General features: G+C 36.8%; 1 protein-coding gene across 7 annotated transcripts in view; it reads left to right on the top strand.

The window, feature by feature from the left end:
• DLG2 (discs large MAGUK scaffold protein 2) overlaps positions 1–23,333 on the top strand; it is an 839,012-nt gene that overhangs the window by 150,926 nt on the left and 664,753 nt on the right. For 5 of the 7 annotated variants that reach the window (XM_054576362.1, XM_054576359.1, XM_054576358.1 and 2 more), the window contains exon 2: positions 22,078–22,131. In XM_054576362.1, the coding sequence (XP_054432337.1) occupies positions 22,078–22,131 (54 nt within the window). Of the gene's footprint in view, positions 1–3,902; positions 4,015–22,077; positions 22,132–23,333 lie in introns of those variants that run through there. The other 2 variants (XM_054576363.1, XM_054576361.1) reach the window with 1 other exon arrangement.

Below are 23,333 nucleotides of genomic sequence, written 5' to 3'. Positions count from 1 at the left end.
CGATCTGGGCCTGAAGTTTCTTGGTGGTTTTTAAAAACAAATTGAATATATTTAATAGGTATATAGTATGGCTATTTAGGGTACTTTCTTTGAGTGAGTTCTGGTAGTTTATATCTCTCAAGGAATTCATCCATTTCATTTAAGTTGTTAAAATTATTGGCATAAATTTGTTCATAAGATTTTCTTTAGCCCTTTCATGACTGCAGAACCTGTAAAGATGCTATGTCTCATTCCTGATTCTGATGATTTATTTCTTCTCTCTCTTTTTTCTCATTAGTCTTGCTAGAGGGTTATCAACTTTACTGATAATCTTAAAGAACTAAATGATAGTTTCACTGATTTTCTCTATTTTCTATAAACTGTAATTATGGATTTTTCTATTTCTCTTTGTTACTTTGTTCTCTCCAGAAAAACGATTCCTTTTTTCCTCAATTCAGTAAGTTCAGTAGGGTCCAACTGGATTCCCTCTCCTGGCAATGTGGCCTGGACATTTAAGGTTGTACATGGGGCCATCATAGGGACTTCCCTGGTTTGTTCCCTTTCTCTCGGAGTTTACTGTTCTTTGTTTTCTAAGGTCCATTCTTGAAATTCATTGCTCCATGTATATTTTTCAGATTTTGTTTGTTTCAGATAGGAGCGTAAATCTAAGCCCTTTTACTCCATTTTTTACTGGAGTACAATTGTCAGGAAGTTATATGTAAACCAGTTACTAGCAGAAAACATTTAAATGCAGACCTGCCTGGGCATAGCAGTACTACCATACAAAAAGCACTTTTAGATATTCTGAAGCTTGTATGTAACTTAGAGCATGGCCATATTTTTAGATATGACAGACATAAGGCCTAGTGACTGAATGTTTAACAGAAAAAAGGTAGCCATTACATATCAGTTAGCGAGGTAAAAGGAAGAAAATAATGAACACTATGCTTTGTGGGCAGGGGCAAGTGTACATTGAGTGGTAATTGGAAAGAAACAAAGGACTGAAATTATATTTATCTTTGTAGTCCCTGTTTCTAGCACAGTGCTTAGTGCATAGCAGAGCTCAATAAATATTGTTAAACTAAGACAAAATGAACTCAGTCAAATATTTGATCAGATGAGTTCATTGTGGACCCTACTTGAATGTGAGGGTAACAGATTTTATAGCTTATAAAAGTGATTGAGCATGAGCACAAAACATATTACATGTACTTAATAAAAACCACATACTTACTTAACTAAGTAGTGTGACCAAAATGATTGAGCCACCTAAAACCTCCAAAAGTGTATGAAATGTACCTATTTTAAAGAGTGAGGATAAATAGATGGAATTTACCACCATGTGAGGTTGATTTTAAGGATAGTTTCACTGAATTTATGCATATCGATGCTCTAAGAATTATTGAAAGTTAAATTTAGTTAGCATTAAGAATAGGAAGTTACTGGCTTTTTACTGAAGAATATGTGTGGCCTTGGCTCCAATAGAAATCTGAGTATTCAGTTTTCTTGGTATCGTGTTCCTCCCAAACCAACCAGTAATGACCTCTACTTTCCCATTCCATGCCTTCCTCGGGAATGCCCCCTACCTATCTGTGCACGTCCAACTTTTCCCCACACGTCAAGCTCTAGCCATATCCTAACTCTTCCATGAGGCTGTCCTAATTTTCCCAATAGGTGTATTTTTTATTGTTTTATAAAGTTTAAATCAATCTTTTTATGGAACTTACTATTTTTTAACTTGACTTTTTGTTATTCATGCCCAGGTATCATCTCTTCAATTATACTTTAAACACTTTAGAGAGAATCAACATCTGATATAGTCTTTTGCCCATAGTACAATCAAATAGTATAGCACATCAGAGATGCTTGGTAGGTTTGTTGGGTCAGAGAATAAATGAATGCATGTATGATTCCAGGGGCATTTTTTTTTATGCAGTGTTTCTACTTGCAGAGACTGAATTTTCTAATTGTTTCCCAAAGAATAAGGAAAGGAGGCTCTTTTAGAAGCTGCATAAATGAAAGACTAGCAGGACCTGATGTATAAGAGGTAGAAGAAGTTCAAGCAAGACAGAAGACCCAGTAATGATGAACTTTTGCTCAATTTAAAAAGGATTGACCATGTTTTGGAGGATAATTTAGAAAATAACTTTTATTTTCCCGTTCCCTGCTGAGAAATACAGAACATTTACTAGTGAAGGAATATTTTTCTGGAAGTTGTGAACTGGCCAGTTGACAGTGCATGAGAAAGAAGCATGTGGCTGGGCAGGTGGGAGACTGTGAGGGCAGGGCCGAAAGCGGAGGAGGAGCTGTGGGTGTGAGCTGAACAGAGGAACATCCTGAATGAGAAAAAGAAAAGGTCTATTGAATTGAAATTGAAAAACAAACTGCCGAATGGCGGTAGCCTTCTGGTGTATCCTCATGACATATTAAGGAAAAATGAATTCCTTACACATCAGCCCAGGTAGAAATTTTGAAAGATCAATTCTACTTGCATCTCCTTTGATTCAAAACTGAAATAATTGAAATGAGAGGGAAATTTTGCTGGTATCAACCTTTGAAACTTTCACACCACAAGGTCATTAATAGGAATGAATCCACCCATCACCAGTGTACAAAGGCAGAAAAACTAGGTAACCCAAATCATGGAGCTCTTCTAAAAATAATATAGCAAAAATTCTTCATTTATGTTACCTAACTATTTTCTACAGTTCATACCTTGTTTTATACTCCTTGGATTCTCTAGGTCAATTAAAGCACAATTAATTCATTCTATTGTGTATTGCTTTCAGCTTACCCCTTGCCTCTAGAAATGCTTAAATAAATGCCCCACTATTAGCTGTTTAACTAGCCCTGAGAGTATAGGTTCCTTTGGAACTTCTAAGTGTTCAGGACCTTACAAGATATTTTAACCCCACCTCAACAGTCCCACAGGGCCTATAGGGAGGTAGCAGAACCTCATCTTACTTTGTGGGCTCCTGGCTGAGATAAAGGAACACTTAGAATATGTTGCAATATTCTGCTGTTCAGATTTTATTTAGTGCTTTTAGGTTTTTATTGTTCAAGTGTGCAAGCAATTTTTTTTAGAATTAACATGTTCCAATTTATGTTCGGGCCACTGTCAGGTCCCAACAATATTTAAATACTCGATTCTTCTGATATTGTTTATGTAAATTATACTTAAAACAAGAAATAACTGTGACTTTTATCCAATACGTAAGACAACATAAAGGTATCCTAATTATTCTTTAATTTTGAGGTAGTCAATGAACTGCATTTTATACTCAAGAATCTTCTGTATCGTCTTTAGAGGTACTCCCAAGTAAACAACCCTGTCGTTAATAAGTGCAATAATACTCTGTAGATGAAAAATATATCACATCTAGATCTTAACTAAACTGAGAGGAGAATTGAACATATTCAATGACACTGTGAGAATGCATGTATATAACTGCATTTCTCACAGAGCAGGAAAGCGTAGACACCTGCATATAATGTGCATGTATGTGTGTATAACGCACTGCCTTCAAGCTAACACACTTTGCACAAGCTACTCTAATGCTACCTCCTTTGCCTGTCACCCAAATCTTCTGGTGGAAATATTTTTTCACATCTCTCTCCCTCCCACTCCTCTCTTCCCACACGCTTATGGTATGTGCCGTGTCGCCAGACCCGTGAAAAGACAGGGAAACACTGATAGGATTGCTTTTCACAAGTGTGGGAACAAAAATCCTTCCCAATGAAAACATCTGTCTCTGTTCAAGTCATGCCCAGTTATCCCCCAAAAGAAATGTTCTGATTAACTTTTTTTAAAGTCTTAAGATAGCAGTTTGTGTAGCAGATCTAATTAAGAAGTTTATGTAACAGATCTGCAGGGTTTTTTCCGTTCAACTGGGTTCTTTGAGCTCAGTTTGAGTGTTACTAGCTTTCACCATGCAACGGCCAAGTGCTTCCCGGGCTGAAAATTATCAGCTTTTGTGGGATACTATTGCTTCCTTAAAACAATGTGAGCAAGCTATGCAACATGCATTCATTCCGGTAAGGAGAATTTTCCTTTTTTTCTCTAGGGATTTTAAAATTTTTTATTCATTTTTTTTTCTTTTATAGCTCTGTATAAATGGTATGTAGTCTATGCATGTAAAGATGTAGTATTTTTTCTGTAGTTTTTGTTTGGGATAAATATGTCTGTTTTTTATTTATTGTTTTCTCTGTATGAAATCTGAATTCTTAATATGGTCTAACATTGATCAGTGAAAAAGAGTAACAGTGGTCAAGCAAATTTATTTCACTGAGTTGGTAGTTTCTAATAGTAACATGTATTAAAGAAAGAACACAAGACTAATATCCCTCATATAAAAATTTAAAGCAGATTTCAGTGTATATTTCCTGGTTGGTTCCCCCCAAACTACTTAGAATGACTTGACTATTTTGCAGATAGATCAAAAAGCCAAAAGTTAGTTCTTAAATTTCAGTTCCTTGCTTTTCCAAGTAAAATCTACCATAAAACCTCTGTTAAAAATTGTGATTGTTCCTTTAGTAAAGTAGTGAGGCACTATTTAGAAATTTTAAAAATGGCTGATAGAAGTATATAGATATATAAAGTGAATTAATAAGTCAGTGTTATGTTTTATATTGCAGAAATAATGTTTGTGCTTATAATTATCCAACCAGAGGAACATTTGATAGGCTGAGATGAGTTAAAGGAGACTTGGAAGAAAAGTATTAAAATGTCTAATTTTTTAATTACAGCTATTTTGAAAGATTAAGATAACATATTAAATATAAGAGAACACTATTGAAAATTAATCCCTGATAAAATTTATTTGGAATCCCTCGAGAAAAACATTTTTTTTCTGACATAAAAACTCAAGTGATAATGCTTCTTTCAATAGTTAGCATAAATCTTTAAAGTTCAAGTTATTTTCAGTGACTCAAGTTAGATGCCATTATATTTTTCTCTGTAACTTGGAATCACCTAAATGTTTCAAAGACTGTGCTATATTTAAAGTTCTTCTCATTGAGTACTATTTTCTAGTTGGATCTCTCTAAATTGATCTTAATTGTTAAAGTCATTAAACATATACTTTTTGCAAGAACTTTAAAAAACTATGGTGGGAAGCTCTCTAAATCAGATTAAGTTACAATGATTTTATAATACATTGAACTGGAATCTGATGTGTAAAATTTGCTGCTTCTATCTTTATTAAATTCTTCTTGCTTTATTTTATCATAAGAGTATGATACTTCTTGTGCAGCTCAAGTATCTCCTCCTTAATGGAGCTCATTATTAAAATATTACTATCAGCTGATGATAATTGTGTTTGGAGTGAGCTTCAATTTGTTTCTTTGTCTAAGTGTATATATTAGATCTCAGAAGAGGGACCCCATTTATTATGCCTGTTATGCACTTTTTAACTCAGTGATAGTTAACACACATGTTTATACACACATACACATACATGGATATATGGGATTTTTACCTGATGATACCTTTATTTAGGATATCCAAATAAGTCCTAAAAATACATATAATTACCATGCTGTATTAAGCATATTAAGGAAATGACAAACTATATTGTTTCAGTCAACTTGCCTTCTTTAAAATAAACCTAGTTTTTTTAATACTTGGAAATGAATTCTGGGTAGAAAGTATAGGCACATCGATATAGCTAATCTTAGGAAAACTGACCTGAAAAGTTCACAGGTAGGTAAATGCAGTTTATGCATCTCCTGTAAATGCAGATCCCCCTAGACTATTTCTTCTCAACTGAAGCCATTATTGCACTACTAATAAATCTGACTTAAAATCTCCATTATAATACAATCACCCCATACAGCCAAGATTTCACAAAGCAGCTCATGCCTGAATAGTGTACTGCCCTAAATGTCAGCAGAAAGAAGGAAGACAAACTATGAAGCCTTTCAAAGTTTCAGTATTTGTTTTCACATAACATATAATATCCTATATTGATGAGATGGAGATCAAATTTGATCTCAAGCAGGTTGGTCTATTTGACCAAAGAACAATGAAGAATTTCCCAAATCCTCAGCATAAGTGCCAACTAGCAAAAGCTCCTAAATATTTATTGAATGAAAGAGTGATTTAAAAAAAACTCTCTCATGAAGTCCTATAAATCTGTTCCATCATTGTATCTATAAGAACATTTTTCTAGACAGTCAACATGTTTGGGTATCAGGCAAATCAAATGTTGTTGGTATTTTATTATGTGAGTTGACATGCTTATAAGAACAATCCCGTAATTAGTAGTTCTTTTCATAGGGACTTGGCTGTGTTTCCATTCACTTCGTTCACATTTTATCGGGCCCCTGCTATGTTCCAGGCATGGTACTAGGCACAGGATAAGGACCTGAAGGTGTACTTTAATTCCTTTGTGACACCATCACTTTGAAAGAAAGACTGCATTACCCCTTGCCCAAATGGTCCCCACTGTCTCATGCTGCAATGTACAAAGTTGATTTCCCATCATGTTTGGATTTGGTCTTATGTAAATGTCACCGAGCTTGCCAAACACTGGGGGAGACATGATGGCTAAATCAGGAGAATCCCTGATAAAACCTACATGGAATTCTGCCCATAAGTAATTTTTCAAGTGAATGCATAAATCACTTTAACACCAGCTACAAAGTGTTGAGTGCCTTAAATACTCATTAATTACCATAAAAATTAAGGATAGGGGCAAGCTTCATGGAAGGGTATCTCAGCTGGATTTAGAAGGTTAAGAAGAATTTTTATGTGCAGTGATGATAAAGAAAGAAGACATTTAAAGCTGAGAGAACAGAAAAAGCACTTACTAATTCTGTAAACATGGTCCATTTTTCCATCTGCTCATTCATTCAAACAATATTTATTAAATACCTTATGTATCTGAAATTATAATACATTGGCTTATAGCAATAACTAGAATGAGCTCCAATTCTGCCCTGAGGGTATTTATATTCTATTAAAAGAGACAAACATTAAATTAAAAATATAAAAATGCACATTTGCTGTGAGAGTTATTCATGGCATTTCTCATGATTGCAATTCAATATTGCACACATACATTCACAAATATACATCTATTATCACAATAGCATAGCAACTATAGATATTTTGCAAAGCCACTCAGACAAAACAATACCCTCTTTCCCAAATATTTTGTAATCCTAAAATACTAGTTAATTTCTTTAGCAAACAATTAGCACCTCCTGACTGATACATCCTGGATTTTGTACTTATATTATAAAAGTAGTTGTGGAATACATATTTTATGTCACGTGCTGTTCTAAGCCCTTCAAATATTATTCTACTCAACTCTCCAGCAACTCTCTGATGTAGGCACTATCATCTTTTTACAAAGTTGACAGAGGTTAAATAAATTTCCCTTCATTTCATAGCTAATAAATGGAAAGACCAGGCCTTGAGAATAGTTATCTGACTCCCAGCCAAGTCTCTTAAAGGGTTTACTAAAATAAGGAGAAAACCATTGATATCAAATATATATAACCCAGTGTGATAGGAGCAGTAATCAAGGGATATAAAAACTAGAGTAAATGCAGCAAGGTGGAAGTGGTCCATCTGCTTGGAATAGAGGAGAAGGAAGATTAAGGGAGGCTGAAAAGGGACAAGACAAAGAGGAGTCTTGAGATGGTTTTAAAATAAGGGCTTCTCAGATGAAAAAGGTGAGGAGGGCTGAAACAGTATGTGCGAAGGCACTGAGGCTTGAAAGAACAGTTATGGAATTAGGAGTAGTTATCAACTTTCCCCAAACCCTGATATTCCTCTTTGAGCAATATCTTAGAAAGTCAGTAACAACAAGGAAGAGAGTTGGATAATTTATTTTATGTCAAATATTCTTCAGGTCAAACAGAAAAAAAGAGCTGAGTAATGCAAACCCAGACTAAGGCACCGAAGCCTTAGAAGAGAATCTTCAGTGGAAAAAGAAATGGCTCCCAGACACCTAGCTTCATTACCCCCACTATCCATGGCCTGGCCTATAGGTTAACACCTGTCTGTACCAGAGACTGACATATGCTTAGGAAGCAGAGAAAGCTAGTGCACAAATATAAAAGAATGAAACAACAGTAGAAAGAGAAAAGGAGATGAGAAACCACATAATCCCTAAGAAAGATACTGAGAGAGATGAGCCTGACAGAAACAGTGAGAGGCTGAGAGAGGCTGGATGTGGCTTACCGGGTCACTTAGCGCTCCCAGTTCCTAGTTCCTATTCATTAGGTGGCTAACCAGCTGTGCTTCCTGCCCTTTTTTAACCTGGCAAGTTCAAATTTTGCTAAAGTCTAGGCGAGTATCTTTTTATTCTCTGCAACCAGAGGACCTTAACTAAGACAGGGGTGACCTTGTGACTAATAGTCCAGGGATGGGATTGAGCTCTACCAGAAAGGGCAGAACAAGAGCTGGAGAGAAAGTGAGCACATTACCTGAGCCCACTAGGCTTCAAGGTGAAGTTCCATCCCTTAGGGCTTAACTTACAGCCCCTTCCGCAAGACTTCCATCACAATTCATAATAAGGTGATCTGTCTTCCTCATTATTTCAACCCTGATTAATGCTCCCTGAAGAAAAATAAGAGTAAGGAACCTACTTACATACTACTTTAATCTATACATTCTTATTTAAGTATCCCAATACCAATATGAAATGGCCCCAATATAATCTGCATTCTTGAGGATCAATGGAGTCAGGTACATTGTTTAAAAGCATATAGGTGATAAGACCAAGAAAAACCTCAGAACTTCTGGTCCTAATTTCACTTTCCTTCCCACCTACCATGGTCCTGTGCCCCTATTTGTCTTGTGACATTTCTATGCTTTGTATTATAAGCATTTGGGGGGTTTCTCTTACTCACACATGGCATTGTACAGCCTTTGCAGGGAAAAACCATGTGCTTCATCTTCCTCGTTTCTGCATCTCAAGTGGAGTGTCTTGAATAAATCTGTATGGACTGATTGATACTTAAAATGTGAGAACTTAGGCATAACTGAGATAATGAAGAAGTAATCCTTTCTATCTCAAATACATCCTTGAAACCTGTCTCCTCAGCTGCAGCGTCACTTCCACAGATCCGGCCTGCAGTCCCTAGACATCAAATTTGAACAATCGTAAGCTTAGGTCAGCTCTAAATAGAATTTGTTCAGTGATTAGATTCAGTTCTAGTTCATGGTGTTCCAAGTCTGTTTGTCCTTTCTGGATTCTAAATACTACTTGACTCATCATCTTCAATCATGTTGGATTCATTTCTCTATTTTCTTCTTGGCCTTGCTTTGGATTTTTGTCTAGTAATACCCCAGTTTTTAGTCAGTTTCCTTTGGAAGAATATGAGCAAGGCTATTAATGGAATTTCTATTAGTAAAGAAATAAAGATGACACAATCTATAGAGATTTTCAACCTAATGGGGAAAAAAATAACTACACCAGAAGCGACCTGGATAATTGCAGCAGCCTGGAACTGCATAAACATTTGCAGATTTCTGGTAAAATGCAATGGAATTGTCACTTTTGTTTTTGAACAAAAGACAAGAGCTTGTTATCTTTTTATTTTCCTCTTTTGCGTGATTTGCATTTTCTTTGACTGCTGGTCTTGTGATTCCTGTGCATAAGCATCTGGAGTCCATGAAAAAGTAGCACCAGGTGCAGGATGCCTTCTCTTTATTCTGGTATTGCTCATTGTGAAATGTTTGTGTTGACTCATCAAAATGGGGTATTTGCACAGTTATATGTTACTGTACAACAAAGTAAAGCCCATTCTCTGCTATGCCCATTTATTCTCATCCACCCCAGGAACTGCAAAAATAAAACCCAAGACTTTTTTTGTTTACAGAATAGAAAAATAGACAGTTGTCCAGAGTTAATAATACAAGCCCTGTTCCAGGTAGCAAAACCAAATTAAAATGCATAAGTGTTCAAAAACCAAATTCTCAAAACCTTTAACAAGCTAATGCTAGATATGCTATATTCTTTTAAGTTTCATTTTTATATTTCTAGTGAGCAGAAAGATGCCAAAGGACAATGGAGTTTCTCGTTGTTATCTTGTGTAGAGACCGCCCCCCCAGATATACTGTACAAATGCTTTTACTATGGTTCCTGCTGTTCAGACTACCCCACTACCCCACTACCGCTCCCTGCCTTCCTGACAGTTATAGTTTCCAAATAGTGTCAACTAAATTCTTTCTCATTGCGACTTTGCCAAGTTGCAAGGCAGGTTTTAATATCCCTATGTTACTTATTTTTAAAAATTGAAGTTCAAAGAATTGAAGTGGCCAGGAACAGAAGTGGTTAAGTAGTAAGTTATAATCTAGTGTGATTAGAATCTCAGTCTAGTGCACTTTTGCTCTGAGTCATAGTTTTGGTTACTTGAAAAATATAGATCTGAATCCTTGCTCGACCAATTGCCATCTTGGGCAAATTGCTGAACTTCTCTAAACTTCAGTTTCATCCTCTACAACATTACATATTATACAAATCCTTTTTTTGGATTGTTTGCAGTTTTAAAAAGATACTGTGAGTTCAACCCTTAGCATAATGACTAACTGAAGAAAAGTGCCAATAAGGTTTGCCATTACTAATGCTGCTAATTTTTACTATTATCTCACGTGTATCCTTTTATAAATTGAGTAGTATCTTTATATATGATCTTGTTTCCTTCTCAAAGAAGCACATGAGGTTGATTAAGCAATAACTTATAATGTCCATTTATACACGAACAGGAAGTTCCAGAGAGGTTACATTAATTGGCTAAGATCATCATACCTGAAGAGAAATGTCTTAAAACCAATTAGGTGACCCAAATCCTAAACTCTTTCTATCACTATTTTTATTACATTTAAAATTAGATTAGTGTTAAAGTCAGGAATCATCCACTCCTTATCAATAGTTGTATATAACCTTAGACATAATAGAGAGTTTAGTGACCTGACCAAATTCTGTAAAGGCACAGTCAACTCTAGAAGCCTCATCTGCTGAAACTAATCACAGGGCTAGGAAATGCTCATCCTATAACATAAAAACAAAATGAAAAAATGTTTTTGTTGAGTCCATGAGGACAAGGAGGAGTCATGAGATGTAAGGTTGCAAACATTATATTCATAAGGAAGTTATCTTCTTTCCGGATGCTTTAGGAAATTTTTAGGATGTTTTAGGAAACAAATAAAGATTCCAGTGTATCTGAGTTTACAATTCCAAAGGACAGAGTGTCTGAGAAAACAGAGGAGGGTCAGCCTGAGAACCATCATTTTGCACTCCAACTTGTGAAGAGTCCCCATGCACCAGAAAACACCTCCCCTCTGCCTTCTTTCTCTTCCTTCCTCCTTCTTATTATTTTCCTTTCTCTCCTCTAGCCCACTGCAACAGATAATATCCCTCCACCCTCACTCTAAAACATACAGTTGTGGCATTATGCCAGGCCCAGAAGGAGATAAACTGGCATACAGGACCCTTGTTTTGCAGAATAACTGAGAGTAAAGTGCCATTAGAAAACTGAGAAACCGAGAGTAACATACACACTACCACCCTGGGAAGGTAGGGCTGCTCTGGGGCTAGGAACTGGTTGGCATTTTGGACCCAGATATTTGTAGGCTCTTGGCTGTAGAACAAAGGGTTCATTGCCTAGTCAATGACAACAAACACATCTGCAGAATATATTCCTTGGTACCAGCTAATGCTAGCTGTATTTGGCCAACCTCCATATTTCTAGTCCCCACTCACCCCTCCTTTATATTTATCCTTTCTCCATGTTTTTTTTTTGTTGTTGTTGTTATTGAAAATAACTCCAAATAGAACACTAATTTTGAAGTAGAGTAGAGGTTGATCGGCTTATAGACGTTATCAGACTTTAAGATAGGGGAAATGGAACTAAAATGTTCTTCATACTGTTCCTTCTGCAGCCTAGCCCAGTTGCCATCTTTTTAAGGCAGCTCCTGAAACATCTTCCAGACCCAACAGTGATGTGAGCACATTATAGATTACTAATGGTTCAAAAGCAAGATAACTCACACCTCTTCTTGGTCTCTCTTTCTACATCCATCTTTGTCATACAAAGAAACCACTTTAGATATGAAATGTTTTAAGGTGTTCTTCATGGCTTAGATTGCAATGTTTTAAGCTTTGAGTATATGATCTGGCATTAAACTTTGGTTGGTGGAGGGAAAAAAATGAAAGCTGAGTTTAGATGTTAGGAAATGTTTTTTCTGGGGATAAAGCTATAGAACATGGAGAAAGGCAAGACAGAACAAAGAGGCTGATGATAATTCAATGCTTCACCTCACATCTTTTTCTTTTAATTCTTGTTTAGTCTATTACAGTTGCCCAAATTTTTCTCCCGTTGCCCTCTTCCGCCCAGTCCACACCTGCTCCCACAGTCATTCCCCACACTGTTGTCCATGTCCATGCATCATTCATCCATGGTCTTTGACTAGTCCCTTCCCCTTCTTTCCACCATTCCCCTCCTCTTCCTTTTCCTCTGGCAGCTGTCAGTCTGTTCCATATGTCCATGCCTCTGGTTCTGTTTTGCTCATTAGTTAATTTTGTTTATTAGATTCCTCTTATAAGTGAGAACTTATGGTATTTGTCTTTCACTGACTCACTTATTTCTTCCTTTCTGTTGTGTAGTATTCCATTGTGACTCCTTAATATAGAAGACAGTTTTTTTGTCACTACTTTCACAGTTTTGAGTCTATAAAATTAACTGATTTATAAGCAAAACAAAATATAGCCTATAACATAGAACGATAGGATTACAAATGGATTTTAGGTGCCCTGCCTCTATAAAGGATATAGAGCCTTATCCTTTAGTCAATTAATAAGAAGCCACTTTATATGCCATTGGGGTTTTTTTTTAATTTTACTTTTGTCTTATTTATGAAGGCCTTTAAGACATTATGTCTTCTAACTTTCTGTATCTGAATATAAAAGCAGATAACATGGCTTTCCAGAAGGAAGAGTTGTATATAAATCTAGTAGCAAATATCTTTTGAATATATTATATGCCAAGCACTACTAGGAGTGTAGGTGGGGGTGGCTGGTGCCGAAATGAAGTAAGATGAGGGGTATGTCCTCAAAGCAATTACATTTTCAGTAAGAAGATACAAAATATCACATATTAACCACTTAGCCATCAACATCTTTAAGAACAGAAGGAAACATTCATTAAGAATGTCAAGGCTTGGTGCTTTCATATAACATCTGTCCTTTAATATTTATAATTCATTGTGAACTGAAGTAGTACAAAGATAGATAGATGGAGACTTGCAGCGTGGATTAAGGAAACTTTCATGGAAAGTCTGGGACTTGACATTGTCATTGCAGGATGGATAGAATTTGGTTAGCTAGATAGGAGAGGGGACCATGATTGATTCAGGATGTGGCAGAGGGGAGAAAGGTAAACAGGGACCTTATGGTAGGCATGCAAGGTGTATGCTTGCAGTGAGAACCCTGGCCTGATGGAAGAAAAGAAGAGGGAAGGAACCTAAATATCAATTATTTATTGATATATGTGCTACCGAATAAATAGGCCCAACATTAGTCTGATGAACCAGGTTATTGACAGGTTGCTCACAATTCTGGTACCTATGTCTGGCAAATACAACTGCACTGCTAGCATAATAGCTCTTTGGTGGCTTAGCAAAAAGGAGCAGATGGCATCCACATGGATCTTTCCAGGAATAGCACCACATGGAGTGAATCAGTGAATTAAGTAGGTACCGTTATTGTGGCATGGGGCACATTGACTAAATCACATCTGAGACTTGAGCTAATGACTTCATTTTTTTGTGTGTAATCTTCAAAGAGTACATGCACAAGTAAAAAAGTTAAGTTAATAAAAGCTCAGTGTCAATCAGTGGGATCTATGTTATCATGGAATAATGGGAAAAAACCAAAAAATTTAGAACCAGCAGATCTAAGTTTGAATCTCAGCTCCACTTCTTTCTAGCTGTCTGACCTTGGGAAATCTACGGATTCCCTTTGAGCCTATGTTTACTAATCTATAGGTAAGGGAAAACCGCATGCATCTTTCTGCAGTTCTATGAGGAGTAAAAAAGAAAACACAGGTAAAAAGGCTTACCATATTTTTCTGGCACACTGTGGTTGCTTGCTTGCTCAATCAATGCTAGTTCCCTTTCTTCTTCCTGTGAGAATTAAATAATCTAATGTGCGTGGACACAATTTATAAATTATAAGGCATGTTATCAGTGGTCAATCTAATGTAATTATCAATTTCAGTTTCAATGATGATCTGCAGACTTAGTTTTGGTGGGTCTTTGTTTCAGCCTTTTATACTAAGTGCAAAGAGGTGTGTGCAGAGGGGACAGGATAAAGGTCTAAAGAGACTTCATAACTAACAGTTCAAGCAATTTCTATCTCTTGTTTCAAGTGGGATTGATTCTAGAGAAAACATATAAAGAAAGCTCTCTTTGGCTCTGGATCTCTTTTTTCTGTGCCTCATGCTCCAGGCTGCCCCATCTTTTCCATACTGGAGATAAAGAGGTGCCCAATTCAGCCTAATGGAGGTCCTCAAGATATCATCCATTTTCTGAAAAATATTATACTACCTTGTATTTTGAAGGAGACTCAAGCAGACATGTTAACTCTTGAATCCAAAGGGAAGACATACTAGTGGTGGGTTTTCAAAGATCAGTGGGAGAATACGTGTTGATGAGAGCAGACTTCTGGGTACTTATAGGATCTTAATAGGGAGGTAAAACAACTGTTTTGCAGTTGTTAAAAGTTACCTACATAGGTACAGACAACAGTGTGGTGACAGCCAGAGGGAAAGGGCAGCAGGGGATAGACGGATGTGGGCAAAGGGGGGGAAATGGTGCTGGAAAGAGACTCTGCTTGGGGCGATGGGTGCACGATGCAGTGTGCAGGTGATGTTTTCTTGAGTTCTACACAAGAAGCCTGTATGGTTTCATGAACCGATATCGCCCCAGGAAATTCCATTGAAAACAAACAAACAAACAAACAAATAAATAATAAATAAAGTAACTCTTTAAAAAGTTGCCCACTTTGGAATCAGACTGACAGGTTTAAACACTTGGCTCTGCTATTACCAGCTGGATAACCTTGGGAAAGAAACTAACACCTCTGCCTCAGTTTTCTGTAAAGTGAGGATATATTATATTTATTATTAAGTTCAGGTAAGCAGAATTGGATCAAGTTCAAGGCAAACATGAATCAACCATTCTTCCTTCCTATTTTCTGAGCTAAACTAGTGGTAAACTAGGAAGCTAATCATCCATGCATTTTGTTAGGTGCTAGGGAGAGGGACCAACATCTTAGCTTCCTCTAAAATTCCTCCCTTGAGCTATCCTGACATAGCCATGAACCTGCAGTTAAGCCATGAACGTGCAGTTAACTCACACGGTTCATTCACTCTCCCATCAGTTATTGTCTCAGTATCCTCACGTCTGACATGGGTGCCCTGTTTTACTGCAGGGTAAAGGTGAACCAGGTGACAGGCTAGAACCCCTTGGTGCTACTCTTAGTGATGACTCAGAGCTACACAGTATTGAACTACACACACATGGCTGGTCTTGTGGAGACAGAACATGAAAAGAAAAAAATCCAGGAAAGCAAAAGATAACCACAGTGATAAGTAAAATAGATTTACCTCTATAGAACATCTCTCTTTTACCTCACATGCATTATCTCTCCAGCCAACTTCTCGGGAAATAGGTTAACTGGAAAATAACATTGTCCCATTTTTTCAAGTGGTTTGCAAGAGATTAAGGGACCTAGAAACCCTCTGAGAATTGGGAAATTGAATCTGAGTCAGTATGGTGAGAAATTTCTCTTCAGACTGTGAAATAGAAACTAACAACTTTTGGGGCAGAAAATAACTGCATTTTCATCCTGGCAGCCTGTAAAAACTCAGGAGCAGGAGATATGGGTGGTTGGCAGCGTGGTGCCGGGGCTAGAAAGGCACGGACTGGAGACCTGGCTGTGGAGCCTCTGAGATTTGAGACGTTAGGCAAGTGACTAAGCCACTTTGAGCCTTTTCTTCCTTTTTTTTCTTTTTTTAAAAAATTTCTTCTTTTAAAAAAATGGAAACAATATTAATGTTTTCCTTATAACATTCTGAGAATTAAATGTTTAATATTTTATCATCGTTATTCTTGTTATTATTATCCTGTCTTCAGTTTTGATACTAAATAATTGTGAGATCTGAGATACACCATTTCCTTTCCCTCTCTCCATTTCCTATTTGTAAAATAGGTAGAAAAGGTAGAATTAAATTGTCATTAAGGTCCCGGCTTAAAGTTTTATGATTCTAGGGTGTGTTTGTTCTTCATATTTTGTTTTTTCTTCTCTCACACAACTGTCAATATGCCCTCAATCAGTCGTTTTCCAAAAATTTTCTTTAGCAATCACTAAGAAAAAAAACCCCGGTTCAGCCAGCCTGAGTGTACCTGTGCCGCTAGCCTTCTCCTGGATCTTGCCTCCTGCAGGTGGTTCACGTGATAGCATGGGGCTCAGTAACTGAGCCAGGGGGAGGGGAGGAGGGTTCAGGCACTAGCAGGGATCGAGGTCGATACATCTGATTTGAGCTGGTTTCTGAGTTGGTGAGCAGTAAAAATTAAAATCCAAAAAGTTTTGATAAAGTCTGATTCCATCGTGGGAGGCAGTGGAGCATGACTGTCAATAGTACGGGCTCTGAGTCAGATTGTTTGGGTTTGAAGATATTCTTTCTAGCACATGTGTAACTGGGTAGTTACTTAACCTCTGTTTTCTCACCTGTAAATTGATAATAACAGGACCTGATTGGTTATATGCGGATTAAATAAATTAAGTGATGTAATAAGTGCTATTTAAGTATCTGCCCTTATTGTTATCTATGCCACTGTTCATATATCAAGATATTTGGGTGTGGCTGAGTCATGGTATCATGAGATTCTCAGTAGTGATGATTCTCAGGCAGGCAATTGCAGGTTCCAGGTAAATCCTTTGAAGGGGAGCAGGACTCTGCCAACCCCAAGGGATGTGAGGTCCCAGCCAAACATTATGGGAAAGAAGGAGAGGGACCAAAGGGTTTCATTTCCAGGAGAGAACTAGAAGGCATTTAGGAAATCCAGAATGAAGTCCCCCTCTCAACCACAGCACATCATTGATTTCCAGAATGGGCCAACATGGTGGATGGTGAGGGAGAAAAAATCTAATAGAAAATAAAGTTATTCTGAGTTCAATCCTTAGCATACCATTTAGTACTTAATGTTAACTATCTCATTTCAGACCTCATTGAGGATATGGGTAGTAACCCCAAATTCCGTTTCCCTGGTTAGGATCACCTGAACCAGAGGATCAGGTCTGACTGCTAATATGGTATCTTGTAGCAGTTAGTCTAAGCCAGCTAAGATCTATCATGAAGTTCTGGGATCTCCAGCTCTTAATGAAATCATGTACATACACAAAATCAACTCATTTTAAAACTTCCAGTGGCTTCCATTTCATTTCAAATTGTCATGCCACACTACATATAAAAGTCATTGGGCCTGTCCTTTAAGGCTGAGAAGATAAGCCAAAGATGCTCATCCCCAAAAGCTGCTTACATGTTATTCTTGCCATATTTTACCTCCTGTTTAGTTTGGCCTGTTGACAACCATCTGCCTTCAATTTGTATGGTTTCGGTCAGCTGAAATTCCTGCCCAATTTCTAGCCCCATCAATGTTTTTGGTATTACTGGTCAGTCCTTTCTATATCAAAGTCACTTGACTAGGTGGGCTTCTATCCTTTTCTATTTTGCTTCTTAAGTTTAGGCATCAGTCTGGAATTAGTCTTTTGATGTTTCTACTACCTAGCATATATCACTTGTCAGACTTAAGCTTCCCAGAGTGTGTCCTTGGACTGACTGGCTTCTCTACTTCCCCTATCAATACCTTGCTGGAAGAGGCTTCCTCACTGTAGCTGACCTAATGACTACTTGCTCATCTACTCAGAGGCATTTCTCAGATTTGGCACTTAAAAAATATCAAGAAGTAACCACCTCAGTCAGAATCAATGAACTCCTTTGAAACTTTGCGTTTATTATGTCAAGCAACAGAAGTTTATTTTTTCCTAGTGTAAGCAAAGTTATAGGTGCAATATAAAAATATTTGGGTGTTCCATGGAACCCAAGGATAGGAAGGTGGCAGAATTCATGAATAACTTGATCTGATCATTCAGTTTTTATTAGTAGTCTCTCTGCTTGCTTCTTGCTTCTCTATATTTATTCTTCCCTCTTGTTGTAAACTGGCTTTCTCCAGATGGAAGAGAATGTAAAGTAAAATACAAGCCATTTACATCTTACAGTTTGGGTTACTCAAGATAGATTAATTTTCTTAAGTCTTAAGTCTTAGTTTGCCTAGATTTGCATAAAATCAAGTCTTGAAACTTCTGATTGAAAAGGATTTTTTTTTATATTTGTTACAAAACTTTTTCAATGAAAGGAAATAAGCACATTGAAGGGGGATATTAGAATCTGCTACTTAGAAGTTTGATTTAGGGATTCAATTAAAAAGGATATCTAATATGCAGAAAGATAAAGTGGGGATGGTAAGTCAATGTGGAGTGTGGAGATAAAGCTGAGAAGGAACCATCAGAGTACCTGAAGAATTGGTTTTAGGACTCAGAAATGAAACTAATCAAACTAGGCATGGACTCAAAAGTGAGACAAGAAAGAGTAGCCAGGCTGAGCCAAGGGAAGATTTGAAATTACCAGCTGGTGAGAAGAACACACTTCTGGGCCATGCTTTAAATTCTACTGTGTTCTGTGCTATTGCCACTTGATTTTTATTCTCTGATGATATGTGCCATTGACTATCTAAAAGGTTCCAGGAAGCTTCCGTAAAAATGGTCTGGGGTGGACTGTGAGGGTCCTGGAGCAGAGCAATGGGGGACCTTCAGAGAGCCTGGTTTAGTATCATGGTGGGATAGTGTTATTCAGAATAGCTTATCATGGCTTCTCTTTGCCACTCACACCAGGGAGCTGCCAATGTCACATGTATGTGATGTATATGTGTGTTCACATAATTCACACATACTGTAGGTTCATGCATTTTTAGTGACTTTTATAGATGTAGGTATTAATTATGGCTTCTGGAACTTTGTATCACCAAGAAGGATCAAAAAGCTTTCCACGTAAGAGATTGAGCTTCAAGATTCACATTGTCCACATCCTAGAGTTATGAAATACATATTATTTTATAAAAGCTGAATAGTTAAGTAATAGTGACCAGTTAAAGAAATAAGATAGTGGATATTAGAAAAGTAGCCATAGACATAGTGTTATTGGTAACTAGATATTTTGAGTTTAGAAATGCTCTCCACAGCTTATTCTGCTTTATATTCTATTCTACCCTCATCTATACTTTATAGATGCATTTAGTCAATAACTCCTAAGTATTTACTGAGCTTCTTCTGTGTTCCCAGGTGCTGTGAAGAATTCTAGGGAAATATACAATCCTTGTTATTTTCTAAACATATAGTCTGAGTGGAAAGATGAAATTTACATGCATGAAATGGAAAATAACAGCATAAACATGCAAAAGTGATGAGTGGCACTGTATGGGAAATGGATTTGTGTATAAAATTTATTCCCAGACCACATTAATACAACCTATAAGGAAAAAAAAATAACATAAGTTGAAAGCCCCAAATCAAATCAATACATATTCATTGATCCTATTCTAATAGATAATAAGGTGAAATTCAATAATTGGGTGTGATACTCAGAAAGTTAGTAAAAGAAAGAAGGCACCATCACTTTCTGGAGTCATGCGAACCAATTAGAAAGCATAGAGGAGATGACATCAAAAGTAAAAGCATATAATAACAACAACAAAAGCCATTATGGCATTGTCAGATTGCTTCCAACATCTAATATGCAAGACCCTGAGGCATCTCCTGCCTTCATGGTGACCTTCGCTTTGCCTAGGTCTTGTATGGTACTCTAGCTAGAGATCTCCAATCAGCATGAGGCTTTTTTGATGGAACCACCTTTATAAGTGTCCAGCCTGAGACCTGCAGGCCACATGTGGCCCAGGATGGCTATGAATGCAGCCCAACACAAATTTACTTAAAACATTATGAGATTTTTTTTTGTTTTAATTAGTGTTTGTGTATTTAATGTGTGGCCCAAGACAACTCTTCTTCCTCCAGTGTGGTGGCCCAGGGACACCAAAAGGTTGGACATCCCTGATAGATGCTGGATCATGGAGAAGCTTAGGATTTTGAGGTTAGAAAAGCCAGTGTTAAATCTCAGCTCTCATTTTCCCTGAGCCTCATTTTTCTCATCCATAGCATAGACAGAGTGATAACAATGCCTCATCAATGTGCTTTTGTGGAGTCTAATAAGAATATATATGCAGATATGGGCAATAATTCACATGATATAATCAATTCTCTTTAGTGTAGTTATAGCCATAAACATAGTGTTGAGATCTTTGGGGTATAACTGTTCACAAACTGTCCAATGTTATAGTAGTCACAGTAGTCCATGTTTAGAGACACTTACTACTATTAATATTTAACATAGATTCTGAAATTTAAGTTTACTACTATTTAAATAGATCATCTCATATATTCTTTAAACAAACTTTCAGAAGGTGATTGTTTCTAATCCTATTCTACAGAGAAGAAAAATGAGGTAAAGGGCATTAAAGGACTTGCTCCCATATCTCTATAAAAGGAAGTTGCTGAGCCCCCAAATCACATAACTAGAAAGTTAATAAAACAAACTTGAACCCAGGTCTTCTAATTCTAAACCTCATGTTTTTCTCCCCCACGCTGCATGCCTCTTTACAAGCAGTTTGTTGTTGTTGTTTCTTTCTTTTTCTTCCTTTTTTTTTTTTTTTGAAGTCCTGTGGAAACTCTCTTTCTCCAAAGGTCCCATTAACCCACAAAGTACTTGCTATTAGGAATTAACAGCTAAACTGGGAACATCTAGTTGACCCACTATGTCGATATCTAGACCAGGATCATATTCTCAATGCCCAGTGTTTTTTGTTAAAACGTGGAATTTTGTTTGGAAAATCTGTTGGATTGCCATTTGTTTTATTATTCGATTAGGAGTTCATACTGAACTCCTAATCACAGAATGACATTAAAAAGCTGACAAGTTAACTTGAGAGGGCACATCTAATAAAATGTCCTAGAAGTTGAGTACTTGCCAAAACCACTATGTCGTATAGAAAAGCTCTCAATTAGTCATGATGAGAGTATTTCCTCTAACTAAATGAAATCTGCAATTTCGGAAGGAGATTAAAGATCCTTCAGGTGATGAAGGAAAAGTTGCTGTGGAAATTCTAGAAACTAGAAAATAAAGATAGGTCTGTTCAATATTCATGAGGTCAGATTGGTTGATACCAACACAGATTGCAATCTTTTATTTTTTTTAATAACTTTGCTTGTAGCTCTCCCATATCAGTTTTACACAGGTTCCTACTCAACTTTAAGGCAAATGACTGGTTTATATAATTTTTTAAAAGAATGTTTAGCATATCGAATATGATTTTCTGCCATCTCTGACTAAGTTTTAATTTTCTATCTAAAGATTTCTAAGGTGTATTATCAGAGGTGTATAAATAACAAAAGAAATATATGGTGACAGCATGTATGATAGCTACACATAATATATCAAGAAGTGAGCCCTTCTATATTTTGCATTGAATACAACATATTCTCAAAAGACAGTTTAAAGAGAAGGGTTGTAAATGTTACTTTAGGTTTAATTTTGCTACATAGAGTGGGAAACCAAATTTATTTAGCTCAGCCATTCTTAAAAGAAATGTTACCAACTTTTCCTCTCACACAATTTATTAGAAATCCTTGCCTTGTAAGGCATCACAAATCCTCATCTCCTGTACTGTCAGATAAAATTTAGGAAAAAATTAGTATAAGTTATATTGCTTACTCATTTCATTATGTGGAAAATATAGAAAACAAATATTTGGGGGATGTTGGGAACTTTGAGCCATTCCATTTTTTCTCCCAGCACCTGAGACAGTGCCTATACGGCTCCTCAAGAACTACTGTTGAGCTCTTTGTAAATAAGTTAACAGGTTCTCAGAATAGACTACTTTCACCTAAAAAAATTTCTACTTCTCTTTTTTAGGCCAGCCCTGCTCCTATAATTGTCAACACAGATACTTTGGACACGATTCCTTATGTAAGTAATATTTTTATTGACTTTCTTTTTTATTTTCTTTAGGATTTTATTTATTTATTTTTAGAGAGAGGGGAAGGGAGAGAGAAAGAGGAGAGAAATATCAATGTGTGGTTGCCTCTTGCACAACCCAGGCATGTGTCCTGACTGGGAATTGAACCGGTGACCCTCTGGTTCGCAAGCCACATTTAAGCCACTGAGCCACACCAGCGAGGGTTGACTTTCTTTAAACACTATACAGAACTTAATTATCTAAATTTAATGCATATTTAGTTTTACTCAATCCAGATAATTTTATGGAATGGTATGTGGAACGAGTTTTGTGAGTTGTTTTTTTTATATTTGCTAAATCTCAGCTTGGTCATGTAAACATTTTCCTCTTTTATTCATTATTTTGTAAAGCACAAAAACCTATCATGAGAAAAAAAAAAAAAAAAACATAGCCGATCCTGTTCAAATAACATCAGTTTCCTTGGTGGTTCACTGGAAAGAGATTGAACTGCTTACAGAAGAGATGAACAAACTTCTTTGGATCCCTTAGTAAACGAAACTCAAATCAATTTCTGTTACAGAGCCTAAAACATAAGTGTTGAGAAATATTTAGTGGATTTTTCTGGGCTTCTAGTAAGAACTGGAACAATAGTTTTGTGAGAGTGAAGGCTGTTTATATATAATAAAATGTATGGTCTTGTAAAAAGCATGGAGCATGATAAGATAGGATCTGTTAGACCAGTAAAGCCTGGGATCCCATACCTGAAATACAACCACCATGATGGCCAAAGGTCTTTACAACACAGCCTGGTTAGGTAGTGGAGATTGGAGAGGCAACAGACCATAGTATGTGTGAGCGGTTGACATTATGGAAACTCAACAAAGCTTTGTGAGTGGCCCTTAGCTAGTGGGCAGAGAATAGTCATTTGGGAAAATGGAACAGATACCCATCCATGCACACAGAAGGTTTGAAGCAAGGAGAAGGTCTTACAAGGATAATGGATATAAGAACAAACATTTCTGAATGTTGGTTAAGTGAGTAAAGGATATGAACCACTTAGAAGAATACCTGGCACAAAGTAAGTGCTTGGTAAATACCAGCTACTTTCCATCTTAGAGCTCAATCTCAAATGCCTGCAAAGGGCAAGCAAACAGAGCCAGATCCAGACCCAGAAACAAATGGAGCCATGGGGAAAAGAAAGCACATGGCCTTC

The sequence above is a fragment of the Pteronotus mesoamericanus genome, unplaced genomic scaffold (genome assembly GCF_021234165.1).
Source record: "Pteronotus mesoamericanus isolate MK-2021 breed Mesoamerican mustached bat unplaced genomic scaffold, CSHL_Meso_final contig_33, whole genome shotgun sequence".
Lineage (NCBI taxonomy): Eukaryota > Metazoa > Chordata > Mammalia > Chiroptera > Mormoopidae > Pteronotus > Pteronotus mesoamericanus.
The sequence above is the reverse complement of the archived record's forward strand: the minus strand, read 5'-3'. Positions and strand labels throughout refer to the sequence as shown.